General features: G+C 39.2%; 1 protein-coding gene across 4 annotated transcripts in view; it reads left to right on the forward strand.

The window, feature by feature from the left end:
* GRIN2A (glutamate ionotropic receptor NMDA type subunit 2A) overlaps positions 1–22,851 on the forward strand; it is a 168,203-nt gene that overhangs the window by 105,975 nt on the left and 39,377 nt on the right. For all 4 annotated transcript variants that reach the window (XM_032125739.1, XM_032125738.1, XM_032125736.1 and 1 more), the window contains 6 exons: positions 6,931–7,136; positions 8,513–8,681; positions 8,806–8,959; positions 13,436–13,561; positions 16,144–16,373; positions 22,101–22,261. In XM_032125739.1, coding sequence (XP_031981630.1) covers positions 6,931–7,136; positions 8,513–8,681; positions 8,806–8,959; positions 13,436–13,561; positions 16,144–16,373; positions 22,101–22,261 — 1,046 coding nt within the window. The remainder of the gene's footprint in view (positions 1–6,930; positions 7,137–8,512; positions 8,682–8,805; positions 8,960–13,435; positions 13,562–16,143; positions 16,374–22,100; positions 22,262–22,851) is intronic.

The raw sequence follows: 22,851 nt of genomic DNA on the forward strand, positions 1-22,851 counted from the left end.
CCCATATCTCTTAGGCAATTTCTTTCTTCTTGTTCCTTTCTCCTTGAGCTGTTTTGCTCAATTTTAAAACTGTCAGAGTTACTCATCTGAGATCTAACACTTGCTGCTCTGAGTTTCCAGACAGGCATGTGCTTCTCCTTTCTCTTACAGTGGAGCAGGGAGTATCACAAAATAGTTTGATTGAAATCTTATTAAATATCCTCAGTCCTATACGGAAAAAAATCAAGTCTTAGTATCTAATTAAATGACTTACTCATGTGAAAAAATGACAATGCAACAGCCTGTTAATCCTCATAATGTAACTAATGTACATATTACAAGTAGCTACTTTATTATTTATGTAGAAAGTGTAACTGTGGTTTAGGTGAAGATTTTTTTACCTGGTATTGACCTGAAAATTCAAGCTTTATCATGAAAACAATTTTTCTTTGGTTTTAATCTGCTTTTACTAAAAAAATTTCTTCCTTGGTTTCAGAATTTATAAAGCTTGAGGTTACAGAGAAGCCATTAACCATAGCTGGAGAACATATATCTCACCCCTCGGAAAACAGGCTCTTTTTTCTTTACAAGTGACTCAGTATTGAAACTTTGAGGTGATAACTTCACATGTAAATGGGTTGTCCCATATCAGATGCTGAAAAAAGCTGTTTGGACGATAATAGTTTGAAGACTGAAAATCACTTTTTGGGCATGTTTCGCAGGCATCCAGCAAGATATTTTGACAGATCCTGAAGCAGCTACTCAAACTTCTGACACCAACATTCATATTCTTGCTGCTGATCTTGACAGGCAAAGGGGGTGCTGTTCTCAGGCAAGAGATTTTTAAGAAGACAAGCTTAATGTGCTTGTTAAGGTGAAACTTGATAAATTTACCAGAGTTAACAGTGTTGCCCAAATATCACCAAAGGTGCTGCAGGATCACTTTGCTAGTGCTCAACAACCTTCAGAGGTTCAGCAACCCCAGGTGCAGCTCCCCTGTTAATGTTATCTCAGAGAGGTGGGACCTGGATGTCTCACCTGGCCCATCAACTTCACTGAGCTGCCAACTTCACACACTGCTAGTCTGGCTTTTTTTTTTTTTTAATTAATATATTTTTAAATGTGGAAATAACCCAAATCAATCCAATATTAAAATCATATACTAGAATCTGATTAGCACTGGCAAAAGTAGGCAGTTTAATTAGCAGTGCATATCACATATTTTAAGGTGGGGAGGACTGTATTTAAAGATGAGTGTCTAAAGATGAGTTCCAGGGTAAAAACAATTTTTATTGGTGTTCCCAGGTAGATACAGATAAAATTATCATGGTGGTCTGTATTCTGGGTGAATTTGTCTGCTATGTGGCACAATTGCTAATTAAACACCACTGCAAGAACTATTAGTTACATCCAGGTTTATTCTAAATAGAGCCTGTCATCTTTAACTTTCTACTAATGCAGGATTTAATGCAGAACTTGATTTTGCTCTGATTAAATAGCATATGCCAGATTCACAAGCTCTGTGTGGGGTTGTACACATTTGTATCTGAGTAGGAACGAGTGGACAGAGGGTGCATGATTCCTGCCTGGAATAAATGAACCAAGGTCTTCATAGAGAGCTCCATCTGGCTACCAACCTCCACCGTCACATATCCCAGAAAAGACAGCTTCTGGATCTGACTGTGGAGCTGACTTCACTGGGCAGGAGCTGAGAGACCAAGCGCTTGGGCAGATTTCTGACAGCTTTTTGTCAGAGTACTGTGGGAATAAAAAAATCAGTGAGGTGCTCCAGGGTAATTTCTTGTGAAATCTCAATTGATTTGAGCAAGGGTCGTGACAGCTGAGGGATCCTCGTGTCTCGTGGTAGACATTCCCTAACACTTCTGAGGAAATGCAGATATTCTAACTAGAACAGATGAAATTGCCTGAGCTAATCATCTATTTGCTGGGATATCTTTTGTCAGTAGCTCTGTGTTGTAATGTGATATATTCTTTTTGCCCGTAGCAGAAGCAGCAGTGTGCTCTTTAACATCTGTTGGGCTGTCATTCCCTGTATTCTGTCCTTGTTGTTTTGTGTATTTAGTCTTCCTGTAAATATGCCTATCCTGACACTTAGTGTCGGCTGAAAATTGCATATTGTTTCTGTATCAGTGAGCTTTTGCCTAGCCTAAAGGCCTTTCCTTTGACCTTTACTGTGCTGAATTGTTTGAGTTGCACCAATTATTATGCAGCATCTCTTAAATCATCCAAGGAGGATGGATCCCACCTCTTTGCTGATGTAAGGGAATCACAACTCCCATGGAAAGCCGAGGTGGCGTGCTTTGCCCCTGTTCTTTACACCTATGTATTAGAGAACAGGAAGACTTTCAGGGCAGCTCTTCCTCTCTGGAGGTAAAGTTATGTCTGTCTGGGCATTCCTGGAACGCTGTACAGTCCTCACTGAGTGCAGAGGTGACAGAAAGTCTTCTCCCACTGGGAGGTGGAGGAAGGAGCTGTCAATTTGTTTGGCTCTCATCCTTTCTAATGACATAATCAACTCATAAAATGGCTCCTCTGGCATGAGTCTGAACTCTGGAGCTTCACAGTTGTCTGGGATGTTGCCCAGAACCAAAACTGTACCAGCCACTGAGGATTTGGTGAGTGCTAATTAATAATTCCGTATTGAAAAATGAGGCTGCAGGAGGTGGTAGCTTTTCTTTTTCCTCTTGTTTATAATCTCTCTGGGTCCTGTGTTTTCCTTGGAGCCCTGCTGGTCACAGGACTGGTGCCTTCCTAATGGTGTCAGCAGCAGCCATGAGGGAAGAGGAGGACATTTGCATTCCCCATATGAGATTTTGCAGCAAATTTTGAAAACTTCAAAGTCTTTAAATGGAGGTCTTCAAACCATTCAGGACTGTAAAACACTTATAAATAAGACATGAAATATTTTGTCATTTAAATTTAGAGTGCCATTGTGAAATACAGACCTTCAGAGGCATAAAGCGACACAAAGGTTTGCAGCAGCAGGTGTACAGCAGATGCTGTGTCTGGAGGAAGGGTTTTGATCTTGTGCTTTGTTCTGCAGCTGTTATTGCTAACCTGATAAACTCTATTTTAGCTTTTTAGTTATTGATTTAAATCTTCCATAGTAGCTCTTCCTCTTAAGTGGAAAAGTGTAATGAAAAAATAGTAGTAAATATTTTTTCAATAAAGCAAGATGGGTTAGATTTTGTATTTGCTCAGCACTATTTTGTTAACTGGGACAGCCCAAAAAGTATGTTTTGCAATGTATGTGAGTTTAATGTAAAAGGAACATCCCTGAAAATCTTCCTCTTTTCAAAGGTTTGGCTGGGTACTCCTGGGAGTACATTTACTATCCCTGTTGTCATGTAACATGTTTTCTTACAAAGGGATGATGAGTGTGTACTGTGTGCAGTTCCCATCTGCTGGGAGGAGGGTGACAGGACCGAGGTATTTGTTTGTTTTTGGTGAGATATGCCAGTGTGACAGACTCTCTTTCCGTGCCAACATTGGCACACAAGGAAGCTCTGCTCAGGATCTGGTCTTGCTCTTTTTCTCTGGTTCGATGGCCTCCGTGAGGGTGTGTGAACAGGATTGTGCCAATCATCCTTACATTGTTCAGAGACTGCTTTAGGATGCAGCGGGAGGGGGACTCTGAGGTACAGCAATGTGTAACTGTGCAGGTGTCTGTGTGCCTTTGGCTGCCACACAGAAACACACCAAATTCTTCATTATCACTCTCCTTGGCCACAATCTTCCAAAGATAACGAGGCTTGGATGAGGTGGTCAAAACACATGTGCCAGAGTCAGATGTAAGGTGCTTTAGGCAATGGTGGATGAGATGAGATGAGCACCCTGTGACCGCTAATTCAGTCTGACTTCAAACAAACTCTTCCATGCTCTCAGCTATTTCCCCCTTTCCTTCCTGCATCTTGTAAAGATTAAACCAAAGAGAATATTTCAGACTGTGTGTGAAGTGGGAGAAAATAGGAAAAAATGTGCAAGTTCAAAAGAAATACAATGGTTATATGTACCCTTGCATGTCTGTACTTGAAGATGAGTTTTGCAGCTACCATAGTGAATCAATGGTTTGATTCACTATTGAAACTGTATTTTTAATGTAATTTCCATTCTTTTGGCAATAAATGAGGATTTCTATGGTTTGGGACCCAATCTGTCCCAAAAACATTTCTATTGCCCTTTTTTCAAGTGAGGGCCACCTTCTGTATTTCTCTGGGATCAAGGTCATATTATTATCATCAGTATAACTAGGAATGACAGAAATTTTTCATAAGTCTCTATTTTGTGGCATTTCTATACAGTACAATAAATGTATCTGCATGCACTTCAGTTCTGTAATGGAGCATATCTGCATTTTTAGCTTAGTATTATCCTCAGCTTGACTTTTCTTTTTAAAAAAATGGTTTACAAATGCATACTTCTGTGTTTATTACTTCAACACAGCAGTTTTATAGATGCAACTCTCAAAAGAAATTATTTCCCCAGATCCAGGTGTTTAAAAATGTGTCTGGTTATATTCTCCTCAGAACAGTAAAATGGAGTTGCTCCCACTGAAGTAGGAAGAATATCAGGGTTCTTCTGTTAACACCACCAAAGCAGTCACTGTGCTTTTGGCAGGGCCAGGCGACCTCATTGGGATAGTTCTTGTTGGTCCCTGTGACAGGGACACAGATGCCGGGGGTGGCTGGCAGAGAGATGTGCTTGGGGATCAGAGGGTGGCTGGCAGAGGGATGTGCTTGGGGATCAGGGGGTGGCTGGCAGAGAGATGTGCTTGGGGATCAGAGGGTGGCTGGCAGAGGGATGTGCTTGGGGATCAGGGGGTGGCTGGCAGAGGGGATGTACCTCGGGATCAGAGGGTGGCTGGCAGAGGGATGTGCCTCGGGAGCAGGGGGTGGCTGGCAGAGGGGATGTACCTCGGGATCAGGGGGTGGCTGGCAGAGGGATGTGCTTGGGGATCAGGGGGTGGCTGGCAGAGGGGATGTACCTCGGGAGCAGGGGGTGGCTGGCAGAGGGATGTGCTTGGGGATCAGGGGGTGGCTGGCAGTGGGATGTGCCTCGGGAGCAGGGGGTGGCTGGCAGTGGGATGTGCCTCGGGAGCAGGGGGTGGCTGGCAGAGGGGGATGTGCCTCGGGAGCAGGGGGTGGCTGGCAGAGGGATGTGCCTCGGGAGCAGGATCTGCCTCCTCCCAGCATCCTGCACCGAGCGGTTTGGGAAGGCAGGGCTGTCACTGCTCCAGTCCTGACCGCACAAATGCCATCACATTTCCTTCTGATGCTTGGAACAGGCAGACGGTCGGGCACATTTTCCACTTCTGAAATCCATCGTATTCCTTGGCACAGTTGCTGTTTGTCTGAGGTCCTGGGCTGGCTGGAATCCTCCCATTGCAGATGGCCAGTCCCGTGTTGTACTCGGGGCTCTGACGACACCATGTAAGCTCACGTAAACCAGCACACACTGCTGTTACTGCCACTACGCACCATACCTTGACAATTAAACCGGGTTATTTATAGAAACAATAGATTGTTTCCCTGTGTCTGAACTAGCTTTTCTCCTAAAGGCTTTGTCCACCGTGTTTTGCTTGAATTTTGTGCTAGAAATGTACATAAAGAGTAATCATACATACAATTTCCATTGATTTGAGTGAGAATTCTACTCCCCTTGAGATATTTTGAATTTCCTAATTTAAGTGAGTAGAGATTTGCCATTTCTGCCTCCTACATTAAAGTTCAGTGAAACATCTTATAAACAGGATGGAAAGGAAACTGCAAAGGTCATGTGCTTATAGGCTTCCCTAAATAGAAATGGATATAATCATGTTCTTTGGGAATTTTTGTGATTAACTTTCAAGTTGTTAGAAGACAGAACATAGGTGACAATTTTTAAATTTTTTTAAGGACCTGAGTCTCTTATTGTACTGTTAATTCCCACCATTTTCCTTGCAAAAGAAATATTTTAATAGTCTTATGATTATGTTGTCATTTGTTTAGCTTAAGCAACTCAAGAATTATTAAAATGCATTAGGTTATAAATTATGTGGATTACTAGCTCATTTATATTATCTGTCATCAGATAAAACATGTAATTAGATCTGTGGATAGAAAGTAGTTAAACAATCTGAGGAGGAAAACACTAGACTCAAAAATGTTTAAGTCATAAACCTCCTTCTGGTGATCTGGAAATGGAAGGAAATGTGGGTTAATTTAGAAGGGATATTTTATAATAGTAAATAAGCTGGCAATTTTCATGTGCACTGGGGTTTGCTTTCTTAAACCTACCCAACAGTTGGCATTACTAAAGCAGGATAAAATAGTTATTTCTAATGAGAACTATTTCTAATAAAAATTCTTACTAAAAATGTGGTTTGGTCTGGCTCTGATGGAACCCTGGGTAAAGGCTTTCACAATGGCTTTTCAATATATAAGGACAGAAGAGTCTTCTCTTTGGGAAGATACAGAAATGACATTACGGTATTTTGGTTATTGGTCAGATGTGAGTGTGAATTAGGGTTTTTGTTTGGGGTTGATGGGTGTTGGTTGGTTGAGTTTTTTTGTTTTTTCTTTTTCAAGTAATTTTTTATTTCTTCTAATGGGTCCTGGTTACAAATAGAGTATCTGGTTGCTGTTTTGGCTCAAATAGAAATGCTGAATGTCAAATTTCAGTGCCAGGTGATAGACTGTGTTAACTGATGACATCCAGTCTGTATAAAACAGTTACCTATTAAAATAATGTTACCTTGTCTTTACCTCTGTGCATTTTCTCATTTCATGATATTACTAATGAATTTTAAAGTAATTTTAACAACAAAACCCCAAAACAACTCTCCTGGCCATGCAATTCCCTGTACCTGTGTCCCAGCACGTTTAATATCAGATCCCCTTTGTCAAACTCCAGCAAGCAGCTCTCAGCAGCCTGTGGATCTTGGCCTTTCAGGTGGGGAAGTGGGAGAACAACTCCCTGAGCCTGAAGTACTCAGTGTGGCCAAGGTACAGCTCCTTCGCAGACAGCGACCCCGACGACAACCACCTGAGCATTGTCACCCTGGAGGAGGCTCCCTTTGTCATTGTTGAGGATGTGGATCCTCTGATGGAAAGCTGCCAAAAAAACACCGTGCCGTGCCGGAAATTTGTCAAACTTAAGTGAGTAAATACACAGCATTCCCTTTTTATCCTGACTGCAAAATATAGTCCTCTATTTTCTCATTAATTTCCTTCCTTCCCTTCCTTCCCTTCCTTCCCTTCCTCCCTTTTCCCACATGGTATGCTCTTTGCATATCCTCCTTTTTAAAAAGTTGAAAGGTTCTGGTTATACATGTGTAAGTCACATTGAATTATTAACAAGATAGTGAGTTTACAGTAAATTCAAAGTCAAGGAGAATTAGCCCTTTTCAGTCACATGGAAGAAGATTGCGTTCCGAAATGGAACTATTTCAATGAGTCCTCTTTGAATTGTTTCCAGTTATGTTGAGATACGCCTGCCTTCATTAGTCTGTAACAATTTGAAAATGCCTCCTAATGAAAATGTAAGTTTATGCTGAAATTTGCTATAGAAAAACCACTCCAGCATAAAAGACCACTGTGACTTACCATCAAGAGAAAAGTCCCCTTCTTTCAGGGCTCCATAACTTTGGAGCAGTTATTAGAAATCAGTGGAAAAGTTTTCACTGCACTGTCAGTTTCACACCACTGTCAGTGGTGTTTCACCTTCTCTATGCTTTGATCTGTGTATTTATGAGCTGAATATAACAGGATTTTTACTGAGCAGGTGTTAGGGAATATGATGCACGTTTCTGAAGATATCCAGAGACTGCTAAATGGTTGTGTACATGCTTCCTGAAGTCCAGAGAAATCTATTTTTTTACATAACTGTATTTAGTGAAGTTCTAAACTAGTTTTATTTTAATTTTTAATTCTTCCAAAGGCTCTAAGATATTGCCTTGCCTTCTGAAGATGCTTATACTGAAAGGTTCTAGAGGTCACAAAATGAACATTTCAGAAAAAAAGATAAGAGAAAACTTGCATCCTTGCACTTAAAGGCGGCCTGAAATCCACCTCCAAGTGCAGGGAAAGGTACAGTTTAAGAAGATGCATCCATTTCCAGCACGGTGGACTGCTGTGCCTTTTTATAGCTTACATGTTCTTTAATTACTAAATGGCATGTAGTCTGATGTCTTGAGAGTAAAAGTAATAAAAGTTTAATCTAATCCTAAGAGAGAGATTAGTAAGAGCAGGCTGCATGGAGCAGTGCAGTGCGTTGGGCTGGATCCTGGAGTAGCAGGATGTCATGTGGGGTAACGTTTTCTCTGTGTCTCACCAAGCAATTCTGTTGTGATTAGCAGGAGCTGCAAACACCATGTAACTATAAAAGCATCCTGTGCGTTATTTTTCCCTTGATTCAGAAAAACATGGTCACTCACAAGTATGGCAAAAGGTTGATTCACAGTGTGCTGGATCTTGCTGTTGTGCTGCCTCTCTTTCTCCCAGCAGGAACATTTATGTGTCTTTTCTGTTGACAGCAACAAAACTAATGAGGGAACTAATGTTAAGAAGTGCTGCAAGGGATTCTGCATTGATATCTTGAAGAAGTTGTCTAAAACTGTCAAGTTCACATATGACCTGTACTTGGTGACAAATGGGAAGCACGGCAAAAAAGTCAATAACGTGTGGAATGGAATGATTGGTGAAGTAAGTTCTCTTCTAGATAAAAGAGCTCTTAAGTAAGAACTCAGCGATGTCTGGCTGAGCTCTTTTGGAGGAATGAGGTATCTCTGCTGAGTGACATTGGTGGTGTGTTCTCCCTGTGGATCAGGTGGTGTATCACCGGGCAGTGATGGCTGTGGGCTCTCTCACCATCAATGAGGAGCGCTCGGAAGTCGTTGACTTTTCGGTGCCATTCGTTGAGACTGGGATCAGTGTCATGGTGTCACGGAGCAACGGCACAGTTTCACCATCTGCTTTTCTAGGTACGAGTCTCCAGCCTATCCAATTAACTTAATTGCATTTCTGTAGAGTTTGGTAGATTTAATTGTTTGTTAAGATATGTAGTACATGAACACATTTCTGCTAAGTTTTGAATTTTACATTAGGAAGTTTGTGCTGTGTTGATGTGCTGATTAATAGGATCATTAGCAAATGGAGACAGTGCTGTTGTTTTTGAATGCTGAAAGTGAAAATCAATGATAGTGATTTCAATGTGAAAAAGAATCCCCTAAAATCTTCAGTTAGGAAAATTACATCCTCAACCCTGCTTCCCTACAAACTAATTTATGCTTGCTTAGCCCATCATAACTTGCTTAAAATCTTTTTAATATTCACAAAACAATTGAAAAAACCCTGGTAGAGTTGAAGAGCAACTTCCTTATCTTTAGATGTAATTTAAGGCTGGTTTGATAACAGTTACCTCTGGCTTCTGAACACCACACTGCTGTTCTGGTGAGCTGAGTGTTTTCTCCATTGATGCAGCTGAACAGTGGAGGTACGGCAAAGAAATGAAAGGCTGAGCAGAGAGGAGGTGGGATATAGCAACAAAGACTCTGGGCTTCTTTCCTTGCATGGTTCTTGTTTCAGTTGTGCATTTTTCCTTTTGTTACTTCCCTCTCCTCTTTTAGTATTTATAGTCTCCTTCACAATTGGGCCTGAACTTACTGAAGCTGAAAAGAGAATGAGCCATGAGGTGGTTCAAAAGTGCCTAGAATGCTGTTATGTTCTTCCTAATGTATTTGAGTCCACTATTTTTAAAGATAGCTTGTACAGGAATAGTGACACTAAAATGATTAAGTGGAAAAATAAAAAATCAGTATATTCCAGATATCTTAGGGCACAGTTTAGAATGTTTAAGTCCATTGGGTCAACAGTGAGGCCACTTCTAAATTGCTAAGTGGAAGTTCTTCACTCCCCCTGAAGTTGCTCATAGACATTGAAGAGCAGATTAGTGGTGTAGTATCAGATACAAGCAGGCAAATAATTGAATTTTCTTACGCAAGAATCATCATTAAAACACAGAGCTTATTTCTCATATCTGTTGCATAAAAGCACATTATAGAGATGATGCATGTAAATATAACACAGTGAGTAATCAAATAATTTCCCAAAAGTGGTGGTATCTAAGCAGATTTTGTTGGTGTTTGATATGAATGAAAGACTTTAAAGTGAAATTGCAAGAAACCGTACTTGTAATGAAAATACTCAGAGAGTATCTTTTCATTTCTTTGAGTCATTGAGTTGTAAAGCTCATTTTTTAAATTGCAGTTGCAGCATGTTGAAATGACCATTGGAAATAAGTATTGGGGTGTTTTCTAAAGGGCAAGTGCAGCTGATTTTTTACTTATTTCTTAAAACCTGTTTACAGCCACCGTCAAAAGAGAAGCTGCTTTTGCATTTTTCACAAGCAACAGAGTTACTACATTTCTAAAATGAATTTAATGTTATTGGTTTAGTTGGAGGTGCATATAATACAAAAGAAACAAAAATAACCCCTTCTCATAAAGCTCTCTAAAATAGCTTTACTTTTGAAGAAATCTGATTTACTGCACCAATAAATCAAGTCTGTGCTCTCAGAAGTATGCTGTTTTTTTCAGGCGTACATGAAGCTGCCAGTTTGCTGGAATTGACTGTGTATTTTGATGAGGTGTGCGTAGTAGTAAAATGTTTTGCCTTGCAAAATACTATCAGGCAGATAACCGAATTTATTCACAGACTGATTTTGTTTCAATTAAATGAATGTCTGAGAATAGAGTCGTCTTATGTAATTCCTTTAGAAGGTTTTTAAAAAATCTGTCAAATACAATGTAATTTTTAAAGAATAGCACTTGATTAGCGTTCCTGAAATATCTGTGTTTGTGAATTGTTTCTATGAATGTGGACAAGTACAGGATTTTTCGTGACCAGATTCTTCCAGTCAGTTGTTGTGTCCAATAGATCTGAGTAACTGATGGGCTGTGACAGCCTCTTCCTCGTTATCTGCTGTGTTCTGATTCTGATGTGCCTCCTTCAAATGTGAATTTTATCCACATTAAAACATTTTCACATTGTACTAGAAATCATATATACTAGATCTACAAATATATTTTTTAATGATTCTGTGGAATTTTGGTTCAACTTCATTTAAACAACCAAATAAAAAAGGGAAACCTCAGATCTCCATTTCTATATTTTTCAAAGGGAGAGTTCATAGGTGAGGTCAGTTTTCTTTTCTGGAGGCATTGATGGAATAGAAAATCTATGGCTCTCTTTATTTAATGTATTCCTTAAGTATTGGTTTTGGTGGTGGGAGGTAAGACTCAAAGACATCTTTTTCCTTGCTTGATATTCTCTGTTGTCAGTCATTTGAAATGTACACTGACAAGTCATATATTAGTATTTTTCTGCCATATTATAGCTTTGCTGAAAATTGCTTTAAAACCTGCTGCTTGCCTGAGGGAAGTTCCCTTGCTGTCCTTTGAGAATCAAAGCACAGAGCTGAACGTGTAATTGGATCTCTGATATGACAGGAAGATCGACTTTGTTATTCAGTTGATTTTGTACTTGTTCAATCTTACTGCTTGCTATTCCAAATAGCTTTTTGTTTTCCTATTGTTTCCATTAATTCTCCACCTCATTACCAGACTCCTTAAATTATTAAAGAGAATTCTGCTTAAACTCCTGTTTATAGCTCACTTTTGTACATTGGCTTGTTTTGCCCTCTGCCTTATTTCGATTTTCACAAATTACCATTGGTGTTTCTACACTGTTGCTTTTGATAAGGGTTTTATCAGCCTTGCTTTCTTCTGTGAGAATGCTGTCAAAATTTTGTGGTAGTTCTACATGAATTCCAATTTAATCCAGTTAATAACTGAATTCAGAAAATATTTTTTAGACTGTATTTGGCTACAAAATGTCCTTTCCCTGGCTGCATCTACATAGATCTTTCTCCACCTTTTACAAATTCTGGTATTTTCCTAACTTTTCATTCTCTCCCAAAAAAATAATTATAGTACTTGAAAGAACTTCCTACCCTGTCTTAAAAATAAAATAATTAATTGAAAAAATACTGCCCCTTTGCAGGAGGAAAGCAGTTTGGTTTAAAATGTCCCTGCTTTGCCTTTTTAGTTACCATCCAAAATCACCAGTGGGGATATTTTTTATTTGGTCTTGTCTTAGTTCCAAATTTCTGAAGAAATCATAGCAAAGACAAAAGATGTCATGAGTTTTCTATGCTTGGGCACAAATTATTACATTTCATTCTGTTCTGGGTGAACCATCTGAGTTTGGGGAAGGCTCAGATTGGGCTGTTGGGCTTAGCACACCTCAGCTCTCACTCAGTCCTTTCCTGCAACGAGGGAAGAAATTTCAGTGACTTTAATCTTAAATTCAACGAATGAAAAAGCTACAAGAGAGGAACTTCTTGGGCTTTTAAAAACAGGCAAGGCATTTGAACACACTAAGTTTTTGTAGTTCCAAGTGTGTCTTGATTCTGTCCCAATTAGAAATAGTATACTAAGATTTGTTTTCTCACACTTCAGACCTCGCTCACACTTGCTTTATTTGCACAAGTTATGCTGTAAAGTGCCCCAAATAAGTTGGCCTGATAAGGAGATGTTACTTTGCCATGCTAATCTTAGAGATATCCTTGTACCATGGCAGCTACCACAGGGACTCCTGAAATGACAGAGAATCTGCGGTTGGGGAAGATGATATTTGATATTGATATATGTTGGTGCTTAGTCTGGTATTTGAAACTGATTTTAGTTTTATTCTCCAACCTACTTCTTTTACTTAATTATGGTTCTTCTGTCTTTCAAACTGACATTCAATTTTCCATAAACCCTTTTGATTTCAGTAATTTGCTCCCAGATGAGAATGAGACATTCAAAAGGATGTGTTTACAATTGATAAATACATCATCTTCATTGCAGGTAGATGAAAGTAAACATAGAGAGAAAAGAATCCTGAAACAAAAGCATTTAGTTTGAATGCAAGTATTTATCTTTCCTCCTCTGACACTTTTTGTTGGATAGAAAACAAGACGTCTGCTTCACTGAATTACCAAATGTATTAAACATGTGCTTAATTGCTTTTCCTTTGCAGAAATGCATTCATAGTGGTTGGACCATTCTGTTGATAAATTTGTATAGCAGAGGATGAATAGGCACAGCAGCCTGATTGTGGACTGAATAAGCAGCGAGTCAAACCAATTATGTGCTACTCAGTGTCAAAGAAAAGTGTGCAGCCTTTTGTTTTGAATTGCAACTTACATTTAAGCTTTTGACTTTATGGGTTTTGTCTATATATACTAACAGCAGTTCATTATATATTGCTCCTTAGTTATTTGCTTGCATTTTTGTTGGAAAAGGTAACGTGGAGGAAGCTGCTGGGCTTGCCTAGGCGAGGACATTAGAATTCTTGTGCTGTGACTGGTTTAATGAACTGTATTTCTGTTTCTCCTGTCTGTTTTGCTGCAGAGCCTTTTAGTGCTTCAGTCTGGGTGATGATGTTTGTGATGCTTCTCATTGTGTCCGCCATGGCTGTCTTTATATTTGAGTACTTTAGTCCTGTGGGATACAACAGGAACTTAGCACAAGGGAGAGGTAAGATTTTCATTTTACACAACCCCATGGCTGTAGAAAAATCATGTGTTTCCCGTCCCTGCCCCTCCATCTTTTCAAATAAACATAACGTAAGAACAAAACAGTGAAATTTCTTATGAAACTGTTTATGTTCTTCATTTAAAGTATGATTTCTCAAAGGCATATATGTTCATGTTTATAATTCCAATTCAATGGAATAAAGACATAGGGAAGGGTAAGTGGTATCAGAGAGTTTTATTCAGGCAGTGTTTGGTTAGTACATGGCATCAGCTGTAAAGTGTCAGCTTAAAAAAGCAGTGAAATATGTTCTGCTCCTGACTATTATGAATTCCTGTCCAGTTCAGAGAAAGTTACCTCAAATCCTGTGGTCTGGTGGACAATTTGAAAAATAGCAGTGTAGTGGTTTGGTAGCTTTGTATAGTTCCTGTAAAAAGTCAGATGAACTCTTAGCCTTGAAATGAGGCCCCTGGCAGAAGGGCATCGTTCCTTTCTGTGTAGCATCCTTGGTTATAGAAACTTCATTTTCAAAACAGGTAAGCTCTTTATTAACTCTTTCTCAGTGAAAGCTGCACTTTGACTCAAGGGTGAGGATTCCATGTCTCACTATGCCCTCATCCTCCCATTTCTTAACATTTGAGTGTGCACCCTTTTTAAAAATTTCTGAATCATTCTTGCCTTGTTTTATAACAAGAGATCTTCCAGCTTGGTGAACACAGTCCTGGGCACTATTAAAAGCAAATGATTTCTTCTAGGTAATGGCTGGCTTTCTCCCTGAAAAAGTGGATTATTGTAATGTTCAGATGATGTTATCATTTTAATAAGATAGTAAATGTGCAACCTCTCTCTGAAGTCAACACTGTGTTAAAAGAGGGGAAATCAAAGGTGAATATAGACACTGGGGATTCAGGGACTTGGCTGTTCTTTTCTGTCCCACCTCATGTCCCTGAATTGTTTATTTAATGTACTTACAGCTACAAAGACATGTTATGGCACTAGACCATCCCAATTTAGCTCTAAAGACTCATCACAAATCCAGCTGCCATCAATTTCAAACCTGGAATAATTTTTAAATAAGAAAATTATTTGTCTTTTCTCATTTCCCTAGGCATCTTTTGCAGGATGAAGCTCTATGGTAATACAATCTCCAGTGGCATAAACAGAACTTTAGATTGCTCCCTTGGCATATAATTTCTGTAACACTGTTGCTCAGAAAAATACATATTATCCTGGTATCAGCTGAGTCCTAAATATGTCTGGAAGGCAGTTTCATAAACCAAAAGTCAGCTCCATTGTGTTTATTTTACTGCACTCTTTTTTTCCTAGTGCTGCTGCAGAATAGGAGCATAATCTAAGATGTAGAGCTTGACTGCATTGTAAATATTCACACTGTACTAGAGAGTATTTCTACTGAAATGAGAACATGCACTAAGTATACCCACTTAGGGTTTTATTATTTTAAGAATCATTGAATTATTATTAAAATAAATTATAGTTAAATTAATAGGCAAATCTATATTTGTAATGTGCATCCCCTTGGATAAAGGGGCAGGGCAGGGGAGGAGGTAAAGTTACAGATTCTGCATCAGAGCTTATTGACTAAATTGCACTTAAACTGAAAAAAGGATAATTATAAGTAGGCCAAATGAGTCACAGTCAGGGGAGGCCTGTTTCTCTCCATTGAGGGTACAGGGAGTCTGGATGATGAGCAATGTGTGATTGCATTGCACTTACCTAGAGCTGGGTGAGAATAAACTGCCCTTGATTCTCACAGGGCTTTACAAATGAGGCCTTTGGAGTGGATAATGACATTGCTAATCCAGTTCTGGCCCTGTGTGAGCCTGGGGGCAGCGTGCTGGCCACTTCCATCTTGGGATGAATTAAAAGATGACTGAAAATAGAAATAACAGAAATTACAGAATGGATTAGCTGGTACAGAATTTTACCTGTAATGTCAACACATTTGGAGCCACAGAACTGACTCTGAACATGTGAGGCAGCCAGAGTCTGGCTTGCTCTAAATTCCATGTCTATACAGGTAGCTCCTTTGTGCTGTCTTTCTGATTCATTCTCTGAGTACAAAGGTGCTTAAAAGTAGGTGACACATTCACACACTTTGATCTTAAATATGCTTACATAATGTTCAAAAAGCATAATGTTGGAAGACTGGAGATGATAAAAATAATTTGGGTAAGAAAAGTACTAGAATTGAGTCATTAAGACTTAAACCTCCAGTTTTCCATTTCACATGTCAGACTGACAGGGCAGTACTGTGGCACATTTCTTCCTGCAGGAGACATACCAGTCTGCTTCTCCTCCAAACCTATCCTTTCCATTTTCATTTCAAAAATTTTGAACTATATGCTACTTAGAAAAATGTTGAATTATGTTTTAAAAATGTGGAAATTGTTGTCATTGCAATGGAGGGTACCTATGCTAAATCCTGTGATTACGTTGGGAGTACAGTGAATATGTACTGAAATACTTTCTAACCATGTCTCTGGGACTCATGGGTTGTCCCTGCAGGGTATACTGGCAAGGTTTAATTTAACTGCAGCTAAACTAACTGCTCTTTGCAATTGCAGATCCCCATGGACCATCCTTTACCATTGGAAAGGCAGTGTGGTTACTGTGGGGCTTGGTCTTCAACAACTCTGTGCCTGTGCAAAACCCCAAGGGGACGACGAGTAAAATCATGGTGTCGGTCTGGGCTTTCTTTGCTGTCATTTTCCTGGCCAGTTATACTGCCAACTTAGCTGCCTTTATGATTCAAGAGGAATTTGTTGACCAAGTGACTGGACTGAGTGATAAAAAGGTAGGTCTTCAGCTCAAAAGAGGTCAGTGTCCATTCTCCATAATCCTTCTAGAAATTTGTGCTTCATGTTAAAAACTGTGAGCAAGATAATGAGCTAAAACTGGATGATTTCCTTCTGAGTGCAAGTGCAAACCTTTACTAACAAACCTAAGACCCAAAGCATAAAATATGAGTCTGTTTTCAAAATCTCTGAGCTGCCTGTTCCAAAGTGGCTGCATTAACTGAAAATTACCTTTGTGATAGAAATCAATTACTGTTTGGCTAAAAAGAATGCCTTACCAATATAGAAAGCTTGAAAAATTGTGTTGGATATTAGTAATATATTAATAGAAAAAAAGTCCATTTGCAAAATTATTGTGATGGATATGCACAAGATACTTGAAGGGTATGCTTTTGTCAAGTCTATGCCCAGTTGTTTGAAAATGAAACTAAATATTGACATTCAGAAGAAATATTTAAATGCAGTATAGCCCAGGGGACAACAAGGGGTTTTTTCAAAGGACAGAAAATAAAGGAAATCATTATTAAAAAAAAAAAAAAAAAAGAAAACCAAACCAAAAAGGCAACATCTCAGTCTTGTCTGTTTTTTTGTTTCAACTGCTTTTTATGACCAGCCTTTGATTGATTGTCTGGTATATCAAAGCAAGCATGGCTAGAGGAAAGATAAAAAGAAACAAAAAATGATAATAGTTTTGTTTTCATTAAATTGTGTCACACAACCTTTGAAAGAGCATGAAGATTGTTAAATATACCTGTATTTTAAGATAATATTCTTAGAAAAGACAGATAAATGGCATTTTCTCTTGGGGATAAATGAAAGGAGATTTGAGAAACATCTTTCTCCTGTTTGTGAGAAAGAACAGAGCGTTTTCCAGGGCCTCTGGGTTTTGGCAGGATTTGCCTTGCACCTGGGACAGCAGTGGGGCTCAGGTCTGACAGTGCACCCTCACCTTCCCCTCCTTGCTGGCTCTTTGCCACGGGGCTGGGAAATGTCAGCACTCATTCTGTAGCTTTTGGCTAATAACTTCCTTAGTTTTGTCATTTTTCTATTCTGACTGCTAAGTAGGCTTTTATTTCCACAAAAAGCAAAATAAAAATAGAAAAATACTTGAATCAGAAAGTACCATCTGTTCTTGTGTGGTCTGCTGATCATTTATTTGATCTGCCACCTTTGTTTCTATTTTTCAGTTCTTCAAACTTTGCCTGTAGCACATGGAGATAAGTCAGGGGAGCCATGCCTTTTCTGATTAAATTAAACAAGTTAGAAGTCCAGAAAAGCAATGGACTATTTCAGAATATTCTTATTGTCATACATAGGTTTTGCCTCCTCCACAATACTGAGGTTTCTTGGATTTTAAAAAATCAAATAACTGGGGACAATTTATGGGAATGTAATCTGACTGATGTTCAATTATTTTTCTCCTCTCTTTGCCATGTTGCTACAATGCTGTTAATAGGAGAACAGATCAGGAATTTACAGGATTTTACTGTTCAGTAGAGAACTCTGACCCTTGCAGGAAGCAAAGCAGTTGCAGGCAAGGGCCAAAAATGTGGGTGTAATCAATTTTGAATAACTAATACCTGAAAGTTCACTAATTTATTTTAAAAAAATTTAAAAAACCCAAAACCCACTTCTGGGCTGGTAAATCAGTTTGTTCTTCTTCTCTCCCACTTTTTCCACTGCCACATCTGAAGAGTCAAGCTCTTCTGTCAGTGCTGTACTGCCAATGCAGTAAAGTATTCCCAGTTAGAGATACTGGGGTTTCCACATGTGATTGACTGCTCTCTCTGAGCAGCCATCCCTGACCCTCAGCATTCAATATTGTCCCATTCAGGAAATGTGTTGCACTGTATGAGCTGGTTCACCAGGTTTGCTGACACATGATGATAATGTGTTATTTACCCCTTGGTGCTTTAAGACCTCTTTATAGTTTCCTTGTCCTTTGAAATGTTGCTAATGAATTTCTGAATGCCATGTCCTCGGAGTGTCAGCCAGAAATACATGGCACAGCATGTACTGGAGTTAGGAAGGGTGGGTGTTCATAAACTCAAATGATTCAGCAAATGAGAGGAAAATTATATTTTGACATTCTTGTATATGTAATAGGTGTTTAAAAGCTTTGTCTTCATAAAAAGGTACAGAAAATGAGTCCAAAGTATCCAGCAAAGCCGACATTGTTGGCCTTTGTTACTTTTGAGACCATTTGTGCCTATTTCATGCAATGAAAGAGAGAAATATTTGCTAAAGGAGGGTAGGTAGCAGTGCACAGAATTGTCTTGCAAAGTGTTAATCTGCTGGGATTCTGCCACACTTAAGAATTACCTCACGTACACATGGTCCAGGAGCTTCTCATCAACCTTAACAGGAAACCTTAATGATACCACTTACAGGTTCCTTATTTTTGCAAGATTCACAGTATTCTTGTAGCCTTGGCTTCCTGTTCCTGTGCCCTAGGATGGCACAGGTTGTGCCGTGACTGTGACGTGTCTGTGTGACAGCAGAGCAGCAGAGAGCTAAAGGCAGCGTGGCTGGTAGGCAGCGAGGGAGAGCCTCTGACCCCAGCCCCTCTCACCACTGTCCAATATCAAACCCTTCCCGTGCTTCCTGAGGGTGGGCAGGCACAGCTACTGCTGCATTGCAGTAACTGATGATTATAACAACAGCCTTGGAATGATGAAGGACTGATGGCTGTATCTTTGTAGGATCAGAAGTCAGAATGTCAGGTTCCCATCTGGTAAAAGAAGAAAGGAAAGTGTTCAAATATGGGTGTTCTTCTGTCACTTCAAACGAGTTGTAATTCCTGCTATCAGCAGGAGATTATTTACTGTTTTCTACTATATTTGTAATGTTTCCCACGGTTCCTTAAGAAACTCCAGAACAATAACAAACAGCTGCTCTCAACACCAGCCTTTTAAGGCAAGCAAGTAAATCTTTAAATGAAGTCAATATTTAATGTTTCTGAAAGAGCACTTTGCTGACTTAATGGAATTGCCAGTTTTATTGAGGCATATAGAAAAAATAAAATAAAAGCAGAAGACTGGAGTTCTGTTGCCATGTGCTACAGCTCTGTCAGGTGGTAGAGCAGGGGGAGACAAGAACGAATTGGTTACTCTTCAGAATAACAGTAGATCTGTCCACAACTATGGCTCAAACAAGGGGCTTGTACATTCAATTCAAGAATTTTGTCCATGATTTAAAAGATTAGCATTTCATGAAATGTCTAGGAAGAAAATGGTTTCCTAGCAGACATGACATATTTTGTTTCTCATCATGGGACTTCAGGGAAAATGAATGCATGTAGGGCCTTGATCTTTTTTTTTTTCCTTGTCTCTTGTCTGCCATGTAGATCTTTGCTGCAGTCACAGACAGTGACTGTCCTGTGTACTTCTCCAGGACATGGCAGTTCATGGAATATAAGTTTAATATAATTGATGAAAACTTTATTCACCTCAGATATGAGTGCAGTGTTAGTAAAAAGATTTAAACTTTCTTTCTTCTTTACAAGTAGTCTGTGAGCAGGCAGTAGTAGCAGATGATGGTTTCAAAAGATAATCTCCTTGTGGGTATTAAAATTTGTTGGTTGGTGCCAAAAATTCCAGTCTGTAGATGGGGTATGGAACTATTCATCTGCTTTTTAACTCTCTGACTTTTGAATGAACTTGGGCTTTTTATTCATCCCTCTCTTCTGCAAAAATATTTTTGTCTTCCATGAATGTTAAATTTGAACAGATGTGTTAATTTCTACTATTCCTATGAGAGGAAATGCCTCCCAACATCCTAGATTCATATGAACGTTCTTGAAAAGTGAGACTATTTAAAACCAAACTCCATTTTGAAATTACCAGAATACTCCATCATACTGTCCCTGTTCTCCCAGTTCCCCTGCCATTCCCTCAGTTCACCTGCCATACTAGGAACTGAGCTTGCAGAATGCTCACCACAGCTGAATTTCCAAAAAATTAATTCCAGTGATATAAGGAGCATCAAGTCTTACAGGTCCTGAAATCTACAGTGTTTCTTTAATTATTTTTTCCGGTTCTATTGACTGGCAAATTTAGGAGATACTAGAAGCCATCTCAATACATCAGAGATACATTATCTGTAGATTTAAATAAAGTTGATAGCAAGCTACATTTATATCAGTAGAATCTCTGGACATATATTTAAAAGCAGGGTTTGTTTCAGTGCTGCATAATAAACTCAGAAAGGGAGATAGCAAATTAGACTGAGAACCATGAGTAGTGTACAGTGTAATTTTGGTGCATGGGTCAATTACTATGTGTAAAAGTAGTAGCAAAGTTATAATTTAAACAGTAAAGCTGTGAAAAGGGAAAATGAGGAAAGTAAGACATCTGTTAGCTAAACAAATAGAGAAAAATAGAGTTCATTCCTTTATGCTTTGTCAAAATATGCTTAATTAAAATGGAGCATTTAATTGTAGTTCTGTAACAAGAAAATGGTGTTGCAGCAGTAATTTCACAGTCAAGGTTTGATGGAATTGAAAATACTCCCAGTTTTTGTATAAACCCATTTGTATTCTGTTTGCAAACTGGCACTGGATCTTGGGAATTCTTGATGCTCTGAGACCAAATGTTAAAAAGAAATTTCCTATGGAACCCCAAAGGAATCAGCAGCTGTATAAATATTAGTCATCTCTTGCAGCGCAGGATATATAGATTGCTCTTCTAACTTCAGCAGTAAAAACAGTGCATTTTACTGTGGAATTTATGGGTGACTGCTTTTATCAATGCTCAATTCAATTTCCTCATTAGCCAATAGTTCCTCTAATGTGAGTGCCCTTTTGCATTTGTTTCTTAAAGAGACATTTTAATCCTAAAGTGTCCCTTGGGTTTTAAAGGAAGATATTGAAAAGGCACATAGAAAATCTTCAGGTCTGTTAGCAAAAAGTTTATGTGACATTATTTGAAGGATTGCCAAGTCTGAAACCTGCATGTGCCCTGAGCTATTGCCATTACTTTGCAGATATCCCCTGGCTGGTTCATCTGTGCTGATGCAATAGTGAGGGTAAAATTGTAGAATAAACCTATATGCCCTCAAGGAAATGGTTTGTAGTTTTAAATGGTAGGGATGAACAGGGACTAGGATTATAGGTGTGGGAACTCCAGAAGCCCTTCTCATGTTGAGCTATGTACTTGCTGAGCCCTTGTGGAAGCTGCAAGAGCTTTTATTCCCCTCCAGTCGCGGTGGAGGAAGGAAACTCCCTCACTGTGTCTCTCCCTGGAAGTGCTTCCTGCCATCCCTGGTACCCTCCAGGACTAGGGAATTGGGCTCCCTGTGGAGTACTGTGGATGATCCTTTTCCCATCTTCCTGATGGGGAATCACAATGTCCCAACTGAGGTGGAAGTGGGAAGTGACTATCAACAAAATACTCTTTTCCTTTGGTTTCAATTTACCAGTGTGTTTGGGTTCCCTAGAGAGATGCTGGCAGATGAGGATCTGCTCCAGTTTCTGCTGTCTTGCCATAGTGCAAAGCATGGGAGAGAGTCACATTTGAGTGGCAAAATGGAGTTGGTTTAACTTGGATGTAGATTACATTCAGTCAGTGTGAAGACAGTTTTTGGTATAATAGACCTGAATTAACCCACAGCATTTGCCTAGAAGGAATTTGAGGCAATTTACACAGCTTCTGTCTTTTTCAATCTGAAATTGCCCTTCGTCACATTTTGAATGCCTGAAACACTTTGCTTTTCCACTTTCTCTCTAGTTTCAAAGGCCACATGATTATTCACCTCCTTTTCGGTTTGGAACTGTCCCAAATGGAAGCACTGAGAGGAATATCCGAAACAACTACCCTGATATGCACCTTTACATGACCAAGTTTAACCAGAAAGGAGTCGAAGATGCCTTGGTCAGCTTGAAAACTGGGTGAGCTTTTTCCCATGGTTTTTAAAGAATGCTGTAAAGCTTTCAGAAACAGAGAACTATTGATCTGTACTTACTGTGATACTGAATGGACTGATGTCAGGCTGACGTGTGGTACATTGCTCTTTTTTTTTTTTTCCAACGGCACTCTACAGTTATCAAAAAGGAAAATGATTGACTGTGGTTTCTATGGTTATTTTAAAATTACAATGTAGCTTCAATGTCCTATGAGAAACAGTTTCAAAGGGCAGAATTAATGTTTCTTAAATTTGAAGACAGTACGGTCTCTTGTTACCTTTGCAGTGCTGCCTAATCCTGCTTCTGACAATCTTGGTAAATATTCTGGCAAATAGTATTGTCCTTCTTTCTTAAGATCTCAGACTTAGACTTGAGTGCCATCCATCCTTTTCTCTCTGAAGTAGCCCATTCTGCCTGCTTGGGCAAAGAGAAATTTTCATTCTTAATCCTCCAAAGGTATGAAAGTGACTCATTGCTCATACCATTATTCATCTGGGTGACAGGAATGTGCTAACTCTAGTAATATTTTCTAAACACTTAGGCTTGATAGTAACATGATTATATTTGTTAATAAT

The sequence above is a fragment of the Corvus moneduloides genome, chromosome 16, assembly GCF_009650955.1.
Source record: "Corvus moneduloides isolate bCorMon1 chromosome 16, bCorMon1.pri, whole genome shotgun sequence".
Taxonomy (NCBI): domain Eukaryota; kingdom Metazoa; phylum Chordata; class Aves; order Passeriformes; family Corvidae; genus Corvus; species Corvus moneduloides.